General features: G+C 39.3%; 1 protein-coding gene and 1 non-coding gene across 2 annotated transcripts; both read right to left on the bottom strand.

The window, feature by feature from the left end:
- Positions 1 to 8,746: 8,746 nt before the first annotated feature.
- TOMM20 (translocase of outer mitochondrial membrane 20) lies at positions 8,747 to 17,165 on the bottom strand. Its single transcript, XM_039353008.1, has 5 exons — positions 16,958 to 17,165; positions 12,068 to 12,114; positions 11,218 to 11,299; positions 10,395 to 10,537; positions 8,747 to 9,130 (listed from the first exon to the last, which is right to left on the bottom strand). Exons 1-5 carry the CDS (start codon positions 17,079 to 17,081, stop codon positions 9,086 to 9,088), a joined length of 441 nt encoding a protein of 146 aa, XP_039208942.1. The 5' UTR covers positions 17,082 to 17,165; the 3' UTR covers positions 8,747 to 9,085.
- LOC120312373 lies at positions 13,532 to 13,672 on the bottom strand. Its single transcript, XR_005557881.1, has one exon. It is a non-coding gene; the product is annotated as a small nucleolar RNA SNORA14 (small nucleolar RNA).
- Positions 17,166 to 18,531: the final 1,366 nt, after the last annotated feature.

Genomic DNA, 18,531 nt, shown 5'->3' with positions numbered 1-18,531 from the left:
TTCAATTGAGAAACTGTTCAACACCAGACAATGGCACTTTGAAAATTAACTTATTCCTAATGACACTCCCCTATCCGCCCCCTTTTCTGGGACTAGATTTCTTTAGAGATGTGAAGGCAGCGGTCTTGAATGGCTTATGGAAGATCAAGAAGATCTTCCATAAACAAGTAGCTTAATCATAAAGCTTGAAAGAAGTCATTCAGTTCAATCCTTTGTTCTGGCATTAGCTTTTGATTTGTTTAAACTCTGCTATATAGCAAGGAATCTAGGGAAGAAATTAAGTGTTGTGATATAGTAATATAGCAAGATAGAGCGCTTCACATCAGTAGCTTAGAACAGTGTTTCCCAAACTTGACAATTTTAAGGCATGTGGACTTCAACTCCCAGAATTCCACAGCCAGCATGCAACGCTGGCTGTGGAATTCTGGGAGTTGAAGTCCACATGCCTTAAAATTGTCAAGTTTGGGAAACACTGGCTTAGAGAGTAGTATTGAGTGAGGAAGGTTCTGAGTTCCATATTGATCTACATTTTTATTAATGGCCTGGATGAAAGGAATGAGGGAATATTTTAGAAGGAAGAAAAGCCACAGGTCTCAATGGCAGGAGTCAAAATTTGCAAGATGATAGCTGCCTGGTTGTGATCAAATTACCCCTTGTGTGTGTGCCATACATACTAAAGGAGTGATAGTTACATTGAAAAAGATGTTAAAAGTTTGAATGCTGGACCACAAGGAATGATATGAAATTTAACAGAGGGAAATGTATATCTTACACCTGGAAAGGGGGGAGGGGGAAAGGCACAAAGATAGAATGGAACAGATCTGACTTGACAGGAGTTGGTATGAAAAGGATCTGGGTATGATCACAAGCTAAACATGAGCTTGCATTGTGAAGGCAAATGCTATTTGGGGATGAATGAACGGAACATAAGAGTCTAGATAATAGGAAGTACTGTAGGTGTCCCCCTATTTTCTGCTTCCCTCAGATCCTATTTAGGTTGATTTTTAAACATGGTGCACATCTAAAAAGGATATTTACAAACTGGAATGGTTGGAATACTACTAAGGCAATGAGGGACTGGAAACCATCTGAAGAAGAACAGTTAGAACGGTTCTCAACCTGTGGGTCGTGACCCCATTTGGGGTTGAACGACCATTTCATGGGGGTCGCCAAACAACGCGGTCTGCTATTTTTTCCCCTTTTCCTTAGCTGTTCTACTCCCTTTTATTCTATTGGCTTTTGAAAGCCAATAGAATAGACTCTCTTGAATAGAGTCTAATTCTATTGGCTTTCAAAAGCCAATAGGAATTGTCCAGGCTGTCTCTACCCTGCTGAGCCCGCCAAAAGTCCCATTCTGCAAACGGTGCTGCAAGTTGTCTGCAGTGAAGGCGAGCTGTCTGGAAGTTTCCACCCCTCCCTGCTGAGCAACTACTAAAAGTGTATGTAAAAGAGGGCCAAGGGTGGGAGGTGGGAGGCCGGCAGGCGCAGGGAGGGTTGCTGGCGCGCGTGGGGCCCAGCAGATGCCTTACCTCCCTTGGGCTGGGCCAGCTGGTGGCCAGTTGGTGGTTGCCCTGCGCCATCACTGCCCCTTGCCAGCTACGCCTCGGCCGGCGCAGGGAGCAGCACCACGCATGCACGGCGCTCCCGGGCAGGGAAAGTCCTCGACTTACAACTGGCTGGGTAGTCCTCGACTTACGACTGGTTGGGTAGTCTTCAACTTACGACCAGTTGGGGGTCGCGGCATTAAAAAAGTTGAGAACCACTGAGTTAGAAGAACAGTTAGAAGAACTGGGTTTGGTTAGCCTGCAACAGGGAAGACTGAAGACAGCATTCTTCAGAGATCTAAAGAGGTATAGATATCTAAGGAAGAAGGGGTAGACTTCTTCTTTGGTGCCCCTGAAGTAATCAGGGAATTAGACGCAGGTTAGATATTAGAAGGAATTTCTTGACTATAAGAGTCTATATATGTCTATATAAGTCTGTGTTCCCCTTTGTTATAGGCCTTCAAACATAGATCAGATTTCCATTTGTTCCAAATGCAAATCCTACATGAATGAGAGGTTGGATTATAGGACCTCTTAGTTCCCTCACAACTGTAAGATTTTAAATTTCCAAAGAGCCTCTATCACTCTCTGCATAATATGGGGTGGTTGATACAAGCTAATATTTGGAAATACTGAAAAAAATTGAGCTAATACATTGACTCAGTATATGTTTCAGCCTTCCCTAAGCTGATTTTCCGTGGTTCTGAAGAATAACAGCCAGTATCTGCAGCTGTCATGGCCAATTGCTAGAAATGCATGGCTTCTGGAAAGTTGCAGATTAATTCCCCATCCCTTTTAAAAGTCGGTACAATCAGCTCAGTAACTCTCCTCTTCCCCCATGCCCATGTCAAACTAGTATTATTTGGGCTAAACTGGGGCATCTATTTTGGATATAATTTGAATGCATTCAGACACAGGCGTTTTAACAGCTGGGCACTTGAATGCTAGGCTTGCCACATATGATGTTTTATTCGCTTTGACAGTACCGCTCCAGGCAATCATTTGCTCCCACTCCATCTTCAGCTTTCTAAAGACACACACACATTAACCATAGGCAGTGCAGGCTGTTGCAATGGCCACCAGTGTATCATTGCTGGGCATCCTGAAAGGGGCTTAACAGGGATTCTGTTCCGTCATTGAATTCATTATTTTTATATAATGCTACATATTTTTTATTCATTGTCCAACCTGACCTGACTTCACATTCACTGGGAAATTAGCAAGGATTGCTTCTGTTCTGATAAATCCCTCCAGGAAAAAAAGGCTTGTGAACCAGATGGATCAATGAGGGAAGGTTATCATCGTGTACTTCTCACATTCAGTCCCTCTTCGTACTCTCTATCCATGGTGATCAGTATTAGGTGTTTTGTGTCACTTTCAAATACTAATAACACCTAGGAGGCCTTGCAGACTCAGACCCACCTTAGATGCAGGGATCTCTCAAAGCCTTGATTTGATCATGAAAACCTTGAAGATAGGGCCAGATCAATCAAAGATTTTAGAGTAAACAAAGATAGTGGACTACAATATTTGCAAGAAATTGTCTTCAAAACGAAAAAAAAGTTTACAAAACTCTATTGAAAAGAAAAAAGTAAGAAGCTCAGAGAGGTAACTAATAGGAGATTGTTCAGTTTACAGGGAAAAAAAAAAAAAATCCAACTTTGTTGGTACTTCATTACTCCCTGGTTTCCCAAAGTCTCCATTGAATATCATGCTGGATTGCTTCTGAGGTGCTGGATTAAATATTTTTACGCTTGTGTAAAGATGCAATAAATAGCCCACCCTTGTTGGATCTCTGCAGCAAAGTGATCTCTTGCAATTCAACGACAGCAAAGCAACCAGAGGAGATACTAGTGGGCCTCACTGGGCGATTCTTCTCCCATGCAAAGTATTTAGCAAGTCTCTCTTGCCTGTCCAATTTCACCCACTACGGCTACAGGGTTTTGCCATCTTTATGATCAGAAAGACGCATCATCACAGCACAAGAGAGACCTTGCCCCACCTGCTGGTTGAAATAGAAACAGTCTCCTGTGTGCTTTTATTGTCCTTTTTTATTTGGTGTGAGAAGCTGACCCCACTTTCATCTCCCCCCCCTTTCTTGCATTAGCCACTCTCTTTCAGTCCAATCCAGTTCACTTATGGAAAACTAGGAGTAGGGAGCATGACCTTTTTGCTTGGAGTTTACAAAACAAAAGGCAGGATATCAATTTAATAAATTCCCTCTTAGCTGACAGAAGAGTTGTTTAATTTGCTGCGATCACCATCACTATCAAACTGTTTAACGAGATTCAATGCTTTTATCTAAAGTTTTGTCTGAAAACTCTTGGTTATCTTTAATGGGTTTCTCTCTTCTTTCTCCCCCCCCCCTTGCCCAGTATGAGTGTTTTTCTGTGGTTGTAAAATAGTAAAATAAAACACAGAATAAAAATACAAGGGAATATCCATGTTGCTTTCTTAGCAAACAAACTGCTGTAGTTCATCACTACAATTTTATGGGACTTTTTTTTTTAACTTCTCAAGGAAAGCTCTAAAATTGGGGTTTTCTAACAATGTCCTAATACTAACCAGGTCCCATCTTGCTTCACTTTTTCAAGATCAGCTAAACCCAGCTAGATGCTAGGTGTTGCCATCTACTGTAACATAGTATCTGGCACACAAAATACTACTTCTACTTTCTAGGAGAAAGGATTTTGTTTGATGTTGCATAGGGCTAATCACACTTCTCTCGTGACTAGCTAGAGCAGCTTAGATTACTATATATTCATTCACTCTTATTTGTGTCCTAGCTATTCTGGTAGTTTGGAATTATGGAAGGTGAAAGTTTAGAAGGAAAACATTTAGTCCTATGAGACTGCAGTCTTGCACAACACTTGAGATGCTTATACAATAGCTGATGACGTTTTGTGATTATGTAAGTTGTTTTTTAATTAGGAGGGCATTAAAACCACAGCACGATTGTGTGGTGGTACCCGTTATCTGAAAAGGCTGCCTAGACCTGAATTAGCCGGGAGGAATGATTTGTCTCAGTGAGGTATTTCTTGGCACCCTGCATTCTTGGCAGAAAGGCCTCCTTCAGCTTTTGCAAGGGCCAGAGAAGGCAAACACAGCAGGCCCAAGTGAAACAAAATGGCCTCTTCACTTTTCCCTTAGAACAGAGATGGCAATGTTGCTTTGCAAATTCTCTTTGGGTGGATGCTTTGCTTGAATCCTCCTTGGATAGCTGCACAATTATGGTAGTTATTGATGTGTTTCTCTGCTTTTTTAAAGTAATCTAACTCGGTGGTAATCACCATGCCTAGAGTTATAAAGAAACGGTGCTTTTTGTCTGTCCTCAATTTCCTGCCACTCAGCTTGACTCAATGATCTTGATTCTTGTATTGCTGAAAAACCAATCTTCTCCTAACCATCATACACATCTTCTCCTAACCATCATAAATGGTGCCTTGGTCCACAAAAGGTGGCTGCTGCTGCTATTGCTGTATGGCAGTGTTTCCCAAACTTGACAATTTTAAGGCATGAGGACTTCAACTCCCAGAATTCCACAGCCAGCAACGCTGGCTGTGGAATTCTGGGAGTTGAAGTCCACTTGCCTTAAAATTGTCAAGTTTGGGGAACACTGCTGTATGGTATAAGAAGGAACATTCTTTTCTGTGCATGCCTGAAATGCCTCCCAGGACACTGGAGACTATGGCCAGGTCCCAGCTGACTTCTAAGTATGGTACAAGCATGTCTCGGCAACCTCTTCATTAATCCCAGTTGAAACAGGTTTCAATTGTCCTTAACTATTTCAGTGCTGAAGTATTTCCTCACTGCTGCCAGAACTTCTAAGGCAGGCCAAATCCGATGTGCTGTGCTGAATGTGGAAACAGCCCCATGACTATTATTAATTCAAGTCTTATAGCCATCCTTTTTACCCAGATGAAGCTAAGTAGCATACAGAGATTAAAACCAAAGGAATACTATCATTTATAAAACAATATGCAAAACCCCAAAATATTCTACGTGCCTGATGTCAAAAAACTGATTCTACTTTTTCACTGAAACGGTATTTAAACAGCCAACCAAAATGTCTCACTTGTCCTCCTTGTCCAAACACCTGTGGGGACATCCAACAAAGTTGAGGCCATCTAGATCTCCAGAAGGGAAAGCACAAGACACTCTTGGGTCCCAGATGTTTTAATGGATGAGACCTTGAGTCCCAATTAAAAATGATCCCAGTTATTTCATCGAAATTACCATAAATCAAAATTTATTTTTACTCTAAAGTTACCTAGTTGCAAGAACAACAATGGTAGCCTCATAGCATCTGCCTTAATAGATGTTGTTATATTGTAAATCTGCCTATTTTGCAGTCCTCAACTGAAATGTACCTATGGCAAGTCTAATAAAACCAGGTCACCCTTCATTACACTTCAGCAATAACAAACTATTTCAGCAAAGAATCTGCTTTCACTCAAGAGTTCCTATCTGACCTACAGTATATTTTGGTATTGCTATCTGTATGTCAATTAAAGGTTCCATTCAGGCAATACAGTTAAGAATAGTATTTCCATCTTGTGATCTCGAAACTCATTTATATTTAAAATGTTTGCTTCCAAATGATATCCCAATGAAATTCCAGACATTATCTTTCCTCTACAGCCACATCACCTGCACCTTTCAAGGGCTCCAATTCTCAGAAACAGTTTTGGGGAAGAGGGAACAGAGGGCTACAGCGAGGAGAAAGGATGGAAAATTCCCACTGCAAAATGTTTTGAGTGGCTTTGATAGCAATGAATATTTCAGTTATTTGGCTTATAATAATTAAAACTATAATGCATTTTGAAACGTATGCAACCTACTGTGTCAAACTGAACACATACCAACCATGTACGCTGGTCACCCTAGAGCTGTTATAAGGAATTCAGTTGAAATTAAGAATTCCATTTCAGGAGCTTCATGACATTGAAAGAGTTAAAAGAAAAAAAGGCCCACCTGTCAAGCCAGGTTATTAGCAAAGAAAATTAAAAGCCCAGGAAAATCAACCCTAGTAGCTAATTCAGAGAGTGGATTTCCGTTGTCAGGGGGAGGGCAATCTCTGTTGGCCCAGAAATGGGCCAAAAGCAGAAAGGCTGGAGCTTGGATTGGAACAGTAAGTTATGATTTGCAATATAGAATGTTACATTTTACAGCCTGTACATTTCTTTTAAGATCTTGAGCTGGAAGGAGCAACCGTCTGTCTCTTTGGAAAGTTAGCTGCCCATTCCTCCTCTCTTCAGTTTTCTTCTAGGCCTGTAACATTGTTATATATAACTCATAAATATCTAAAAAAATGTTTGTTCTGGGAAAGGGATCTAGCCTTCAGTATACATCTCTTACTTCTTGTCAAGGAAATCAGTAGCAGAAAGTAAAATGGCTGGTGGCTGCATACTTAGCCAGCTCACCAGTAGCCATGGAAGAAAAGCTGGGAGGCCCTTTGTGGGAATCAGCAGAGGACCAAGCCACCACATTCTGTGTAGTCTGCCTTAGGCTGTGAATTGTAATTTGCTAGAAAATTAATTCAACCAAATTTAGCAAGAACGACATCCATCCCAAAAGATCTGGGAACAGTGATCCAATGAGAAAAAATAGTAATGACTGAGATGCAAAATCCTATTGCTTATAGTGGATAATCATTAACACCTATTATAATAACTGCTCGCAACATGCTGCACAGATCAAGTTAATAAACTGTGAGATCTTAAACCACTCTATCTGACATTGACAAGCTAAATGAGACTGTAATTCTTATTGAACATCAATATATCACAAGGAATGTACTTATACAATAGTACATATGGGAATACTTTGATTCAAGAAATCTAACATAGAGCCGAAGAGCCAACAACTTTCAGTTTTAAGAATTTAAAATAGTATAAAATAGGTAGCAATGATTAGAACTTTATTTATTAAACATGGGAGTAATAGATGAGAAAAATTAAAATAACGGATGTCTAGATAGAAAATGGCAAATAGTCTGGGCATAAACACAATATGCAGGAAGAGTTAGTTACAGACTTAAGAGACCATAAAAGTCAGGTGTCTGAAATACTTATCATGATGCACAGTGACATGCAAGAACGAAAATCCAATTTCTAAATTTTGTGGTAAATCTCTGGAGAAGTTGCAGCAGATAGTTAAATAACTAAAAGTCAGATTCCTTCGAAAATTAGTAGCAAAATAGCATTTTTAACGATTTACATTTTTTTTTTCTATCATATAACTCATAAAATGATTGTGATAAAAATGGAGTAAATAAATAAGCCTGAAATAGGTTTGTATATAGGTGGTCTGGGAATTTTACTCAGTTCTGCTTCACAAAACACAATTCCAAGCTTAGTATTCTTTACTTCTAAGTGTCTGTCTTTTGTACTGCCCTTTGATAGTGAATCTGAAATCTGTTGGTGCTCTTGTGACAGAGTAAAAGGAAAATATTACAGTTGCCACTATGAAAAACCGGTGGTAAATTCAATGTATAATTCAAAAGTGGTTTTCATTTAGACGCAAGGCACATATTCCTGCAGCCAGATTTTTGATTCTCAAATGATATTCTACATTAGAGGAAAGCTTCCAATATGTAATATGATTATTTTATGGTATGTGGCTGAAAGACTCTCAATTAATTTACATTTAAAATCAGAGCGCCACCTTATGTGTGTCGATAACATGATAAGAGAAATCTATCTGTTCTATCTGTCAAATCCAGGAGGCAGTTATCTTATTTCAAGATGATGTTACTTTCAGGTACTTTGATCTAAAAGATCCCCTAGGACAGTGGTTCTCAACCTGTGGGTCGGGACCCCATTTGGGGTCGAACGACCATTTCACGGGGGTCGCCAAACCACGCTGTCCGCCATTTTTTTCCCTTTTCCCTAGCTGTCCTATTCCCTCTTATTGGTGGCCACACCCACTTGGGAGTCACCACAACATGGGGAACTGTATTATGGGGTCACGACATTAGAAAGTTTGAGAACCACTGCCCTAGGAGCTTTCAGAGAATAAAGGAAAATGTATGACATTCTAATAAAAATATAATCAAATGTCAGGTCTACTCGTTTTCCATACCATGAGTCCCTTTCTGAGTAAGCATAAGAAATTTCCAGAAGATGCTGAAATCTGTTGACATTGTCCCCCCCCCAACCCCACCGCTTTGACTGCTGAAAAAGCAGGCTTACACATGAACGTACCAGGTACATCTTTAATGCCTTAGCTTTGTGTTTTCCAAAAATGAGCATGGGGTGTGCATGTTTTAACTTTGCAATCTGTGTATGTACAACTGTATTTGCATTGACGTTAATGATATTTTTATAACTCAATATGATGCATTTATAAAATGAGTTTATCAAAATACACTAGTTAATAAATAAGTCCAGCCAAACCAACCTACTCAAGAGTTAAAATTACCTTTGGTAGGCTTAAATGTGGTACATAGTCCATTATGACTATTATGCTCATTCTTTTACTCCCCCCTACCCCTGGATGCTCATCTTTTGACTAAGGAAGCCGCATTCCTGACAGATTTCTCATTCCACATCATCTTCAGCCAAGCATTGCGCACTTACAATTCTCTGCAAAATAAAATATAGGAACTTTAAAATGAAACCGTTAATGGCATATTTCTCCAATTAAGCACATTACTGAGATCAGTTACAATCTCTAGCTTTTGACAATGAACCTCCTTCAAAAATCAACATCGGTAAGTAACAGCATTTAATATGCAATTAAAAGTATTTAGAGAAATAATGAACTAAGACAAGCAAACAATTATAGGAGATCTTCATGGTTTGCTGTAGTTTTGTTTGCGGAGGCAGCTGAATTAATTATACCCAAAATACCTTTCTGACAAGACAATAAACTTTAAATAAAGCTGCACATTGATATTTCTTAGCCACATGGCTCACGATATGGATCTAGTGGGCACATTTAACCAATAAATCATGCTCTGAATGCACCACTGGAAACAAAAAGTTATTCAACTTATTCAGAAGCCTTTCTAACTTATCATAAGCTATGGTAGCTATTTCACTTTAAAATTTCTTATTGTGCAAAACTAAAATAAGCACACATGTGGCAGGAAAAGAGCCAAGATATTTGAATATGTTTCTTGCAACTATTGCAAAAAGATCTAATACAAACTCAACTACTTTATGGGTAAGTTTCATATATCCAACAACCTCTAGAAATTTGTATTAAGCATATTTTTAGCAGCCTGAACTTTATCTCAGCCTTCCTCAAATGCTTTTGGACGTGCCCAATTTTTCTTCATTTTTGCTTGAGTTATATTACTATAATAAATATATCTATATTTACTCATAATTTCTTTAATAAAATTAGTATACAGGACTATCAGGTTTGGCCCAGCATCAAACCAGTTCAAAGAACAAACTGATGTAAAATCTAAATTTAGTTAATTTTTTCTCAGAGCCATTTGGAAAGTTGCTCCTTGTTTAGATGGAAATGCTGAGAATTTCAAGTAGGGAAAACTAAATTATGCCATGTCAAAATATTTTTAAGAATTGTTTTATCACATTCAAATTACAGATAAATGTGAATTATGACATAATCCTTACAGATGGTTCCACAATGGAATGCTGAGCTATAGCCTCTTTATAAGAATAATTTATAAATAGCATAGATAGTCAAATTTCAGTTCTGACATGGGACCAGAACTGTCTGGAAGGAATAAGCTGTGATCACTACATATAACCTCATCTACTTCAATTCTGGATCTGATCTTAATGGATTGAAAAACAATACTGATGGGATCAGGAGAAATAATACCGATAATTACTAATTTTATTTCATAAACCAAATGATAAAAGAATTTCATACCTGACTAATTGAAGGAAGTTTAGTAAGAAGCATTTGGAAAACTGGTGGTGGAAGAGTCTGTTGGAGAACTTGTAGTAATTGCTGAGGTTGTCCACAGACAGCAATGGCATTTGTTAAGTGATCAACACCTTTTTCATATTCTCCTGAATAAAAAAAAAACAACAACTATATTATAGTGACTAAAGATTAGGCATAATGATATTTAATGAAGATTTAAAACTATTCTATTGGATAATTTAAAAATTCAAATTATCTCATCAAATGAAATAAAATATCTGCATGCCACATCGAAAAATTTGTTAACAAAAAATACCCTCAGTTCAAATCACTATCCTAGAATTTTCAGGCTTTATTCTCCTGTTACTGGCATTCTTGATTTATGAACTGTTTTAGACAAATTTAGAAAAACAACATACAGTATATTAAAATGACTGTAAATTTAGAGATCTATTATTTTTACTTTTTTTTTTCCAACTCTCAAAAAGTAATTTGGCCTGCAGTCCCTGTGCCCTGGGATTTAGTGTCCTGAATTTATCTTCGAGGGGGTTAAGAAGGGCTTCACTAATCAATATTTAGTAAAATTCTACACAAAAAGGAAATAAATCATCAAACTCAACAGAGTTGGATTGCAAGTTTGTAGCTATACATAGGCTTGCCCTTTAAAGGACATGCAGTTATTTTATCTTACAAAGCACTGGTTTCAGTAATAAACATTTTTTCTACCAATTTTATATCCCCAAAATGTCACATGCAAATTAGCAAAGAGAGAGAGAGAGAGAGAGAGAGAGAGAGAGAGAGAGAGAGGAAAAAAAAATGCAACAACCTTGTGCCAGAAGTTCCTCTCCCAACTGTATCTCTTCAAGAAAGAATTTTTGAACTGCTTCAGCATCTTTTAGATCAGGCAACTACAAGAACAACATTTATCAAATCAGCCATTAAAATATCATAGCAAAATTTTCCACCCTCCCCACCCACACTTTTAAATATAATAAACTTTCAATTTCAACAAAGTTAATAATACTTAAGAATTTTTCAAGAATAAAGAGAAATTTAAAAGGAATATTACATTCCATTTTTTTTTACAAATTGTTATAAAAGCAAAAATAAACTACACCTAGAAATTGCTATAGAAATTAAGCTATCGCTTGCGAAGTACATCATCCCACAATATGCCGCGCTAATTTACATGGATGAAGAGAAATATCCATAAAAGGAAAATAGCAGAAGGTTATTTGCCCCCTCCCCAGCAGCTCCTGAATAGGCTAAGATGGGTTGGGAGCTCAAAAGGAAAGGATGCTTGCTGAAAAACTAGTTGAGGGATCTTCAATGGAAAAGGGGAAGGGGAAAAAAAGAAAGTTATTATTCTTGCTTCTCCAAAATTAGAGCTATTGGATACATGCTACAAAAGGTTGAGGGTACAATAATTTCAAGCCAGAGACCACTTTGGAAAAAAAAATACTTTATTGTATTCATTCAATTATTTTATACCACCCTACTCCAGAAATTCTTGATGATTATCAGGAGATATAAAAAAAAAACTAACACTAACACAAGAAAAGTCATCCAAACAAATCAGTAAGAATAAATAAATATAAGATCAAGCCAATATATTCACATTAGCCCCAAAGCCTGCCAGGAGAGCATATATGCAGCATAAAAAAGCATATTACTACCTTAGAAAATCCTGCTCTTTCTTTGGCAAGCTTCTGTTTCTTTCTTCCTATAGATTAAATAAGGATATATTGATTTTCAAACAATCATGCTACTTGCACTTCACGGTAATTTTCAGAAGGGAGGTCCCACCTTCACAGATTTCCATATGTACCAGAGCAAAGAACATAAGGGAGATGCTCACATGCAACATCATAAAGAATATTATCTTTTACATATAGAATAATTATTCTTGAATTATGCAAAATTGTATGTACAAGTCACTCAAGATCTTATTAAAATATTCTCATACAGATAGTCTTCGAATAATGACTGTAATGGAGTTGGCCATTACGATCAAAAGTTCTGATGACCATTAAGTGATCTCCTCACATGTGATCACTCCATTATCCCTGCCCTCCCCAATGTGGTTGTTAAATGCACGCGTTGTTAAGCAGAGCATGTAGTGCCATCCTGGAAGTGGCCATATTCTGAGTGGCTACATTGGACTGTGGCCACTGGGAAAATGGTGACCGCTTGTGGGATTGTACCAGAACTCCCAGCAATGGAGTGACTTGATTTTCTTCCCTAATATGAACTCTGGAGATCTTTGAAAGGTAAGCGAGGAGGAGGCCTACAGGGAAGCAGCCCCCAGGCCTAAAGGGATGTGATAGTGGAGGGGTTTGGGGAAAATAGATGGGAGGGTGCTGCAGTCATAAAAGTGAATGACCATGGGGGTTCTGAACAGTCGTAATTTCAGGATCAGGTCATAAGTAGCTTTTAGGGAGAGTCTGCCATAACTTGCTAAACAACCTGTTGTAAATCAAGGACTACCCTATCTATATTTCTCTTATTTTGTTCTAGCACCAAGAGACGTGTGTAATGCTTCTTGTGTGTTACAAGACACCAAGAGTCCTTAGAAATTTGATGGTTATACATAGAAATATGTCAGGAGTCAAATTTTAATCAAATGCTGTACTTAAGCTCACCCATAAGCTCTTCCATATAGGTATAGGGAGAACACCAGTAATAGAAATATCTCACAATCAGGGAGTTTTCAGCATTGTGACCCTTGCATCAATTGCAAAATAGGAAGCAAACTAATTGTTTCTTCTTACTATTATCTATTGCAGTGGTTCTCAACCTGTGGGTCGGGACCCCATTTGGGGTCGAATGACCATTTCACGGGGGCCACCAAACAAGGCTGTCCGCCATTTTTTCCCCTTTTCTTTGGCCATGCCCCTGGCACCCGGTGATGTATAAGTGGTTGGGGGTCACCACAACATGGGGAACTGTATTATGGGGTCGCGGCATTAGAAAGGTTGAGAACCACTGATCTATTGCAAATTGCTTTGGAGAAATATTTACTTTAATGACATGAAACTCATTTTAGGTATTAATGTAAACAGAAAAGTATTTTCACAATCTGGGGGGAAAGTTCTACAAGCATGCCTTTTTATTAAGGGAAAAGATAACAAAGGACATTGAGTATTTGTTGAAGAGCTGAAATAATGCAGAATTACAAAATAACATGCTGCATTTTGGATAACTCTACATTTTTCTTTTGCATTTCTCCTTATCCTGGAAGTTATTAGTGAAACAGTACCAGGAGGGTTTTGAGAATGCATGATGTGGCATGACTCTACAAGCAGGATTTGTAGATGCTGCACCTTAGCTATCAAATATTACAAAGTGAAAGTAACTATAATATATACGTAGTAATATACCAAAAACAAGAATCTTCCCCCCTCAGATTTCTTTTTCTAAGACATACAACCTTCTGTGGCATCTGGATGCCCAAACATGTTGGGGAGGGCAAATGACCACTGTGTATTTTAACTATTTTTCATGTGCATGAAGAATGGAGACATAAAACTAAGTCCTGTTTCCCAGTGGCCCTCTTTCGACTTTAATTTGCATTCAGCCAACAGGGTTAGGAGCAATGATAGGATATGCCATTACAATATTTTTGATTTTTAGTGAATAAATGTTTTAGAGGATTATATAACTTTTCTATGAATACGGAAAGTATTTGCAAAAAAAATCTCCAAACATGAAGCAGGTTTCTGAAATTTAATTGGAATGTACAGCTAGTCCTCAACTTGCAATAGTAGCCATTCAAAGTTACAAAGGCACTGAAATATGTGACTTATGACCGTTTTTCAGTTATGACCTTTGCGGCATGTAATCAATTAGTTCCTATTTATGACCACTGCTGTGTCCCAGGGTCATGTGATCACCTTTTGTGACCTTCTCATAAATCAAAGTCAATGGGGAAGACAGGTTCATTTAACAACTGGGTTACTAACTTATGAATTGCAGTGATTCACTTAACAACTGTGGCAAGAAAAGTCATAAAATGGGGCAAAACTCACTTAACAAATGTCTCTTGCAGAGAGGCAATAGAAATTTTGGGCTCAATTGCAGTTGTAAGTTGAGGACTTGTATTACCTGTATTACATATATTATAGTAATAAACATTTATGTTCATTGTTTAATTTTACAGCTCTTTTCCTAGGGCAATACTATACGATTAAAACAGCCTTGGACACAGAATTCCTGCACACACATTATGTCTCTGTATATTAAGAACATACCGTAAATGCCGGCGTACAAAGCGACCCGGCGTATAAGACGACCCCCGTCTTTATAGTCGGGCCACATTCCTAGAACGTCGTCTTATACGCCGGAAACTACCAGTATTTCCAGCGTATAAGACGACTCAGCGTATAAGACGACCCCCGTCTTTGGCGCCGATTTCAGCGCTCGCAGGAGTCATCTTATACGCTGGCATTTACGGTATATGCTTATGTGTATACAAATGTCAGGAAATGTGTTCAAAGTGGTATTCATTTCTGAATCCCAAAATTGTGGCTGGCTAACACTAAAGGTGAAGGAAATGTTGATGATGAATGAAACATTTAATTAAGCAAGCAAGCCCAGAGAGCAGTTTGACAAAAGAGTTTAGATGGGCACAATTGTTATTGGTAGGAACTAGCAAAATGTTATCAATCCAATCAGATCATCTTCTTTCGATAGAATGACTAGTATATACCTTGATTGAAAGGTGAGAAAACATTAATACATTATTTGTCAACAACAAAAATTTGAGGCGGGGTAAATAGCAAATTCCCTGGGGACAATATCAAAATTCCAGAAATTTTGCATAGGAAAATTTAAATATATGAATATAGGACAGGGATATCATACTGGGGAGCAGCGCCTACAAAAAGGGTCTGGCACTGTTGATGGATCACAAGCCAAACATGAATGTAATACAATTGCTATATATAAAAAAAAAGGAAATGCAATGTTGGGTTGCAACAAAGTAGTATAAGATCAAGATCAATTACAGGCAGTCCTTGACTTATGGCCATAATTAGGACAAGAATTTTTGATGCTAAGTGATATGGTCAAAAAGCACAATTTCATATGACCACATGGCTTAGCAACAGCAATCCCAGCATTTCCCGTTGGTGTTAATCAAATTCCATCAATCATTAGCCAAGGATCCACCCCAATCCAAGTCATTCTGGGCTTGATCCCTCCCAGCCCAAGCCTTGATTCTTCCAAAGTAAGAGACTGTCTCCCCTTCAACTTCCTATTCCCCCATCATTGCCCCTTTGACCTCACACACCCTGTCTTGAACCCTAGAACCCTGCAACTCTGGGCTCCTTATTACGCTGTGGCACAGGAACTTCTTTGCATGCCATGCCTTTGGGACTGGAAGAAGCCTGAGGCGCAGTGCAGCATGAAGCCTCAGCCACCTCAGCCCAGCATCACAGCGCAAAGCTGCAGCCACCTCAGGAAGCCCCAGCCCTCACCACTCTGCACTCCAAAGCCCCTGCTGCCCTGCACTCTGCCACTCCAGCTAACCTTCACCATCTTCTTGCTCCACTGCTAAAGGTCATATCCAGCTGGCCCTTCCTGAGACAGTTAATGGTCACATATGGCCAACTTCCCTAGGTCTGGTGAGGAAACCACTGTGTGTGATCTCGGAAATAAAGTCCAATGTGGCCAGCAGCTGCCTCACAACATGCCAAGCAGAGCATGCTTGTAGGAGCAAGATGGTTGATGTCAGCTGGGCTGGCGGAGCACAGGGGCCATGGAGGCCAAAAAGAGCATAGATGGGGAGAAAAAAGCAAGTGGGGTGAGTTGAAGGGACCCTGCGCTTGTAAGTGCAAGTAAGCTGCCAAACACCGTTGTATGATGAGAACAATGGAGGTGTAACAAAGACCATAACTTTGGAGACCGGTGGTTAAGCTCCTTTGTTAACTTCAAATGGTCATTGAATGAAGGGTCCTAAATTGACGACTACTTTTAACAATCCATTTAACCACACCTAGACTAACACGTTTAGTTCTGGGCATTTAATTTTAAGAATAACATTTACAACTGGAGTATGCCGAGAGGAAAGCAACCAAGACTGATAAAGGGCACAGAATGTAAAACATGGTTATAGGCACCGGGTATGTTTAGAAGGAAGAGAAGATTGAGGCGAGGCATAAGGGGATGGGAAAGGGAGCCATTTGCTGGGATATGCGCTAGTCAATTTGTGGAGTTAGGGCAGGACTAGATGATCTCTAGTGATCTGGGATACCCTATTTGCACCTAGTTTGCACCTGTGTGGCTCTGGTTCCTTCTCTATCCAAGGTTCCCTCTCTGGCAGGGGCCTCTCACTAAGGAAAAGACTAGCAGCCCTTAGCCGAGGACTTCTTGGACCTTGAAAACCACAAATCAGGGCATGGGAAGCGACTCTTCCAGGCATCCCGGGGGGATGACCCACACGCATCCAGCCACAAAGGGAAAGGTTAGAGAAAAAGCATTCGGGCCGTGAGAAAGGCAGGTGGGCAGGGAAGCGCGAAGTCAGCTCTCGGCGGCGTGCGCACGAGGGGAGAGGCCGAAAGACTCACGTTCCCGCAACCGGTTCTTGAAGTTGGGATCGCTCCTCCTTTTGCGGTCGAAATAGATACAATAGCCGATGAAAAGGGCGCCGCAGACGCCAGCGGCGATAGCGCTGCTCTTGCCCCCCATCATCCTGCCTTTCGCGCCCACCTCGCGCTTCCCCAGGCACCTTGGCCAGGCACGTAGGAGAGGAAAGGAAGGCCCGCCTCGCGCAGGCACTCCGTCATCAGCCGGCGACAGCAAGAGGCTCGCTTTGCCTAGGGCAGGGGTAGGCAACCTTGGCCCTTTTATGACTGGCTGGCTCAGGAATTCTGGGAGTTGAAGTCCACGAGTCATAAAAGAGCGAAGGTTGCCTACCCCTGGCCTAGGGCGAGCATTTGAGAAGCGAAGACCGGGCACGTCCTGCCTGAAATGCGCCTGTGCATTTCAGAAATCCCACCCCCCCCAAACTTTGTATTATGCGTGCGGGAAGGATTCGCACGAGGTTACCTCCGTTTCCGTAGCTGCAGGAAAATTGGTTGCATCAACGGGCTTATTCAGAAATAATTCTCTTTATGGAATTGATCTGGACGGGAAGCGTGCAAATCAACCCGTTGCTGTCTCTCAGCATTAAGTCGAAATTAATGCTAAATTATTTACCATCAACGATAAACTGAAGCATACTAACGTGGGAGAACAGAGAAAACAATTATAATTTTGTCCGAATCAGGCCATAATTTTACATATTACTGGAAACCAGGAAACATACGTTTTATTAGAATACCCTGGTCCCTCATGGCAATTACAATAAAAGGAAAGCCTGGTACAAGATACATGACACCAGTTAGATTAGAGAAAATGTTTAAAAATGTATCAAATATGTGTTGGAAATGTAAACAACAACCAGGCACTTATTACCATCTCTGGTGGATATGTCCTAATGTTAAAAAAAAATGGTTTATGATCCATGTGTGGCTAGAAGAGATTATTAAAATACAGATAGAATTTAAACCAGAACACTGTTAGGAATATTAGGTTTGAATTATGGAAAAGAGAATTATTTAATATTGCATGTGCTGACAGCTGCAAGAATATTTGCCCAATTTTGGAAAAATGAAAATTTACCATCTGACCAGGCTATAATAACAAAAATACTTGAATGTGCAGAAATGGATAGACTGACTTTAGAAATGAAAAATATGACACAATTTACTTTAAAACATGGGGAGAATTTTATTATTGGTTAGAAACATGCTAGAGTGAGAAAAGGTTATGAAATTTAAAGAGATAATTGATAATTTGTATTTATATTCCATGATTATTTGTATGAACTTGTTCTTATTCTTCCTCTTTGTATATTTGTGATCTTAAATAATATGGTAAACTATAATTAATATGTAGTATATTATTATTTTAAAGTGATTATAATTAATATTAAGCATTATTAAGTAGTGAAATGAATGAGATTTATTGACTAATTTGTTATTTACATGATTATATGGAAAGTTGTTTAATAATAGAGTAATTATTAAGATTTAATATGTAAACCCGGACTGGTAGACTTGCTGAAGCGATGTTATTTTGTGGGATTAATCCCACTTTT

This window comes from Crotalus tigris, unplaced genomic scaffold (assembly GCF_016545835.1).
Source record: "Crotalus tigris isolate CLP2741 ecotype Arizona unplaced genomic scaffold, ASM1654583v1 scf7180000018486.1709376, whole genome shotgun sequence".
Classification (NCBI taxonomy): Eukaryota; Metazoa; Chordata; class Lepidosauria; order Squamata; family Viperidae; genus Crotalus; species Crotalus tigris.
The sequence above is the reverse complement of the archived record's forward strand: the minus strand, read 5'-3'. Positions and strand labels throughout refer to the sequence as shown.

Excerpts from the sequence above, each read along its gene's own strand:
- TOMM20 (XM_039353008.1), bottom strand. The coding sequence starts at position 17,081 with ATGATGGGGGGCAAGAGCAGCGCTATCGCCGCTGGCGTCTGCGGCGCC. Across the intron at positions 12,115-16,957 it reads CAAGAACCGGTTGCGGGAAC|GAAGAAAGAAACAGAAGCTT; the intron begins GTGAGTCTTTCG and ends TTTAATCTATAG. Across the intron at positions 9,131-10,394 it reads AACTTCCTTCAATTAGTCAG|AGAATTGTAAGTGCGCAATG; the intron begins GTATGAAATTCT and ends TTTATTTTGCAG.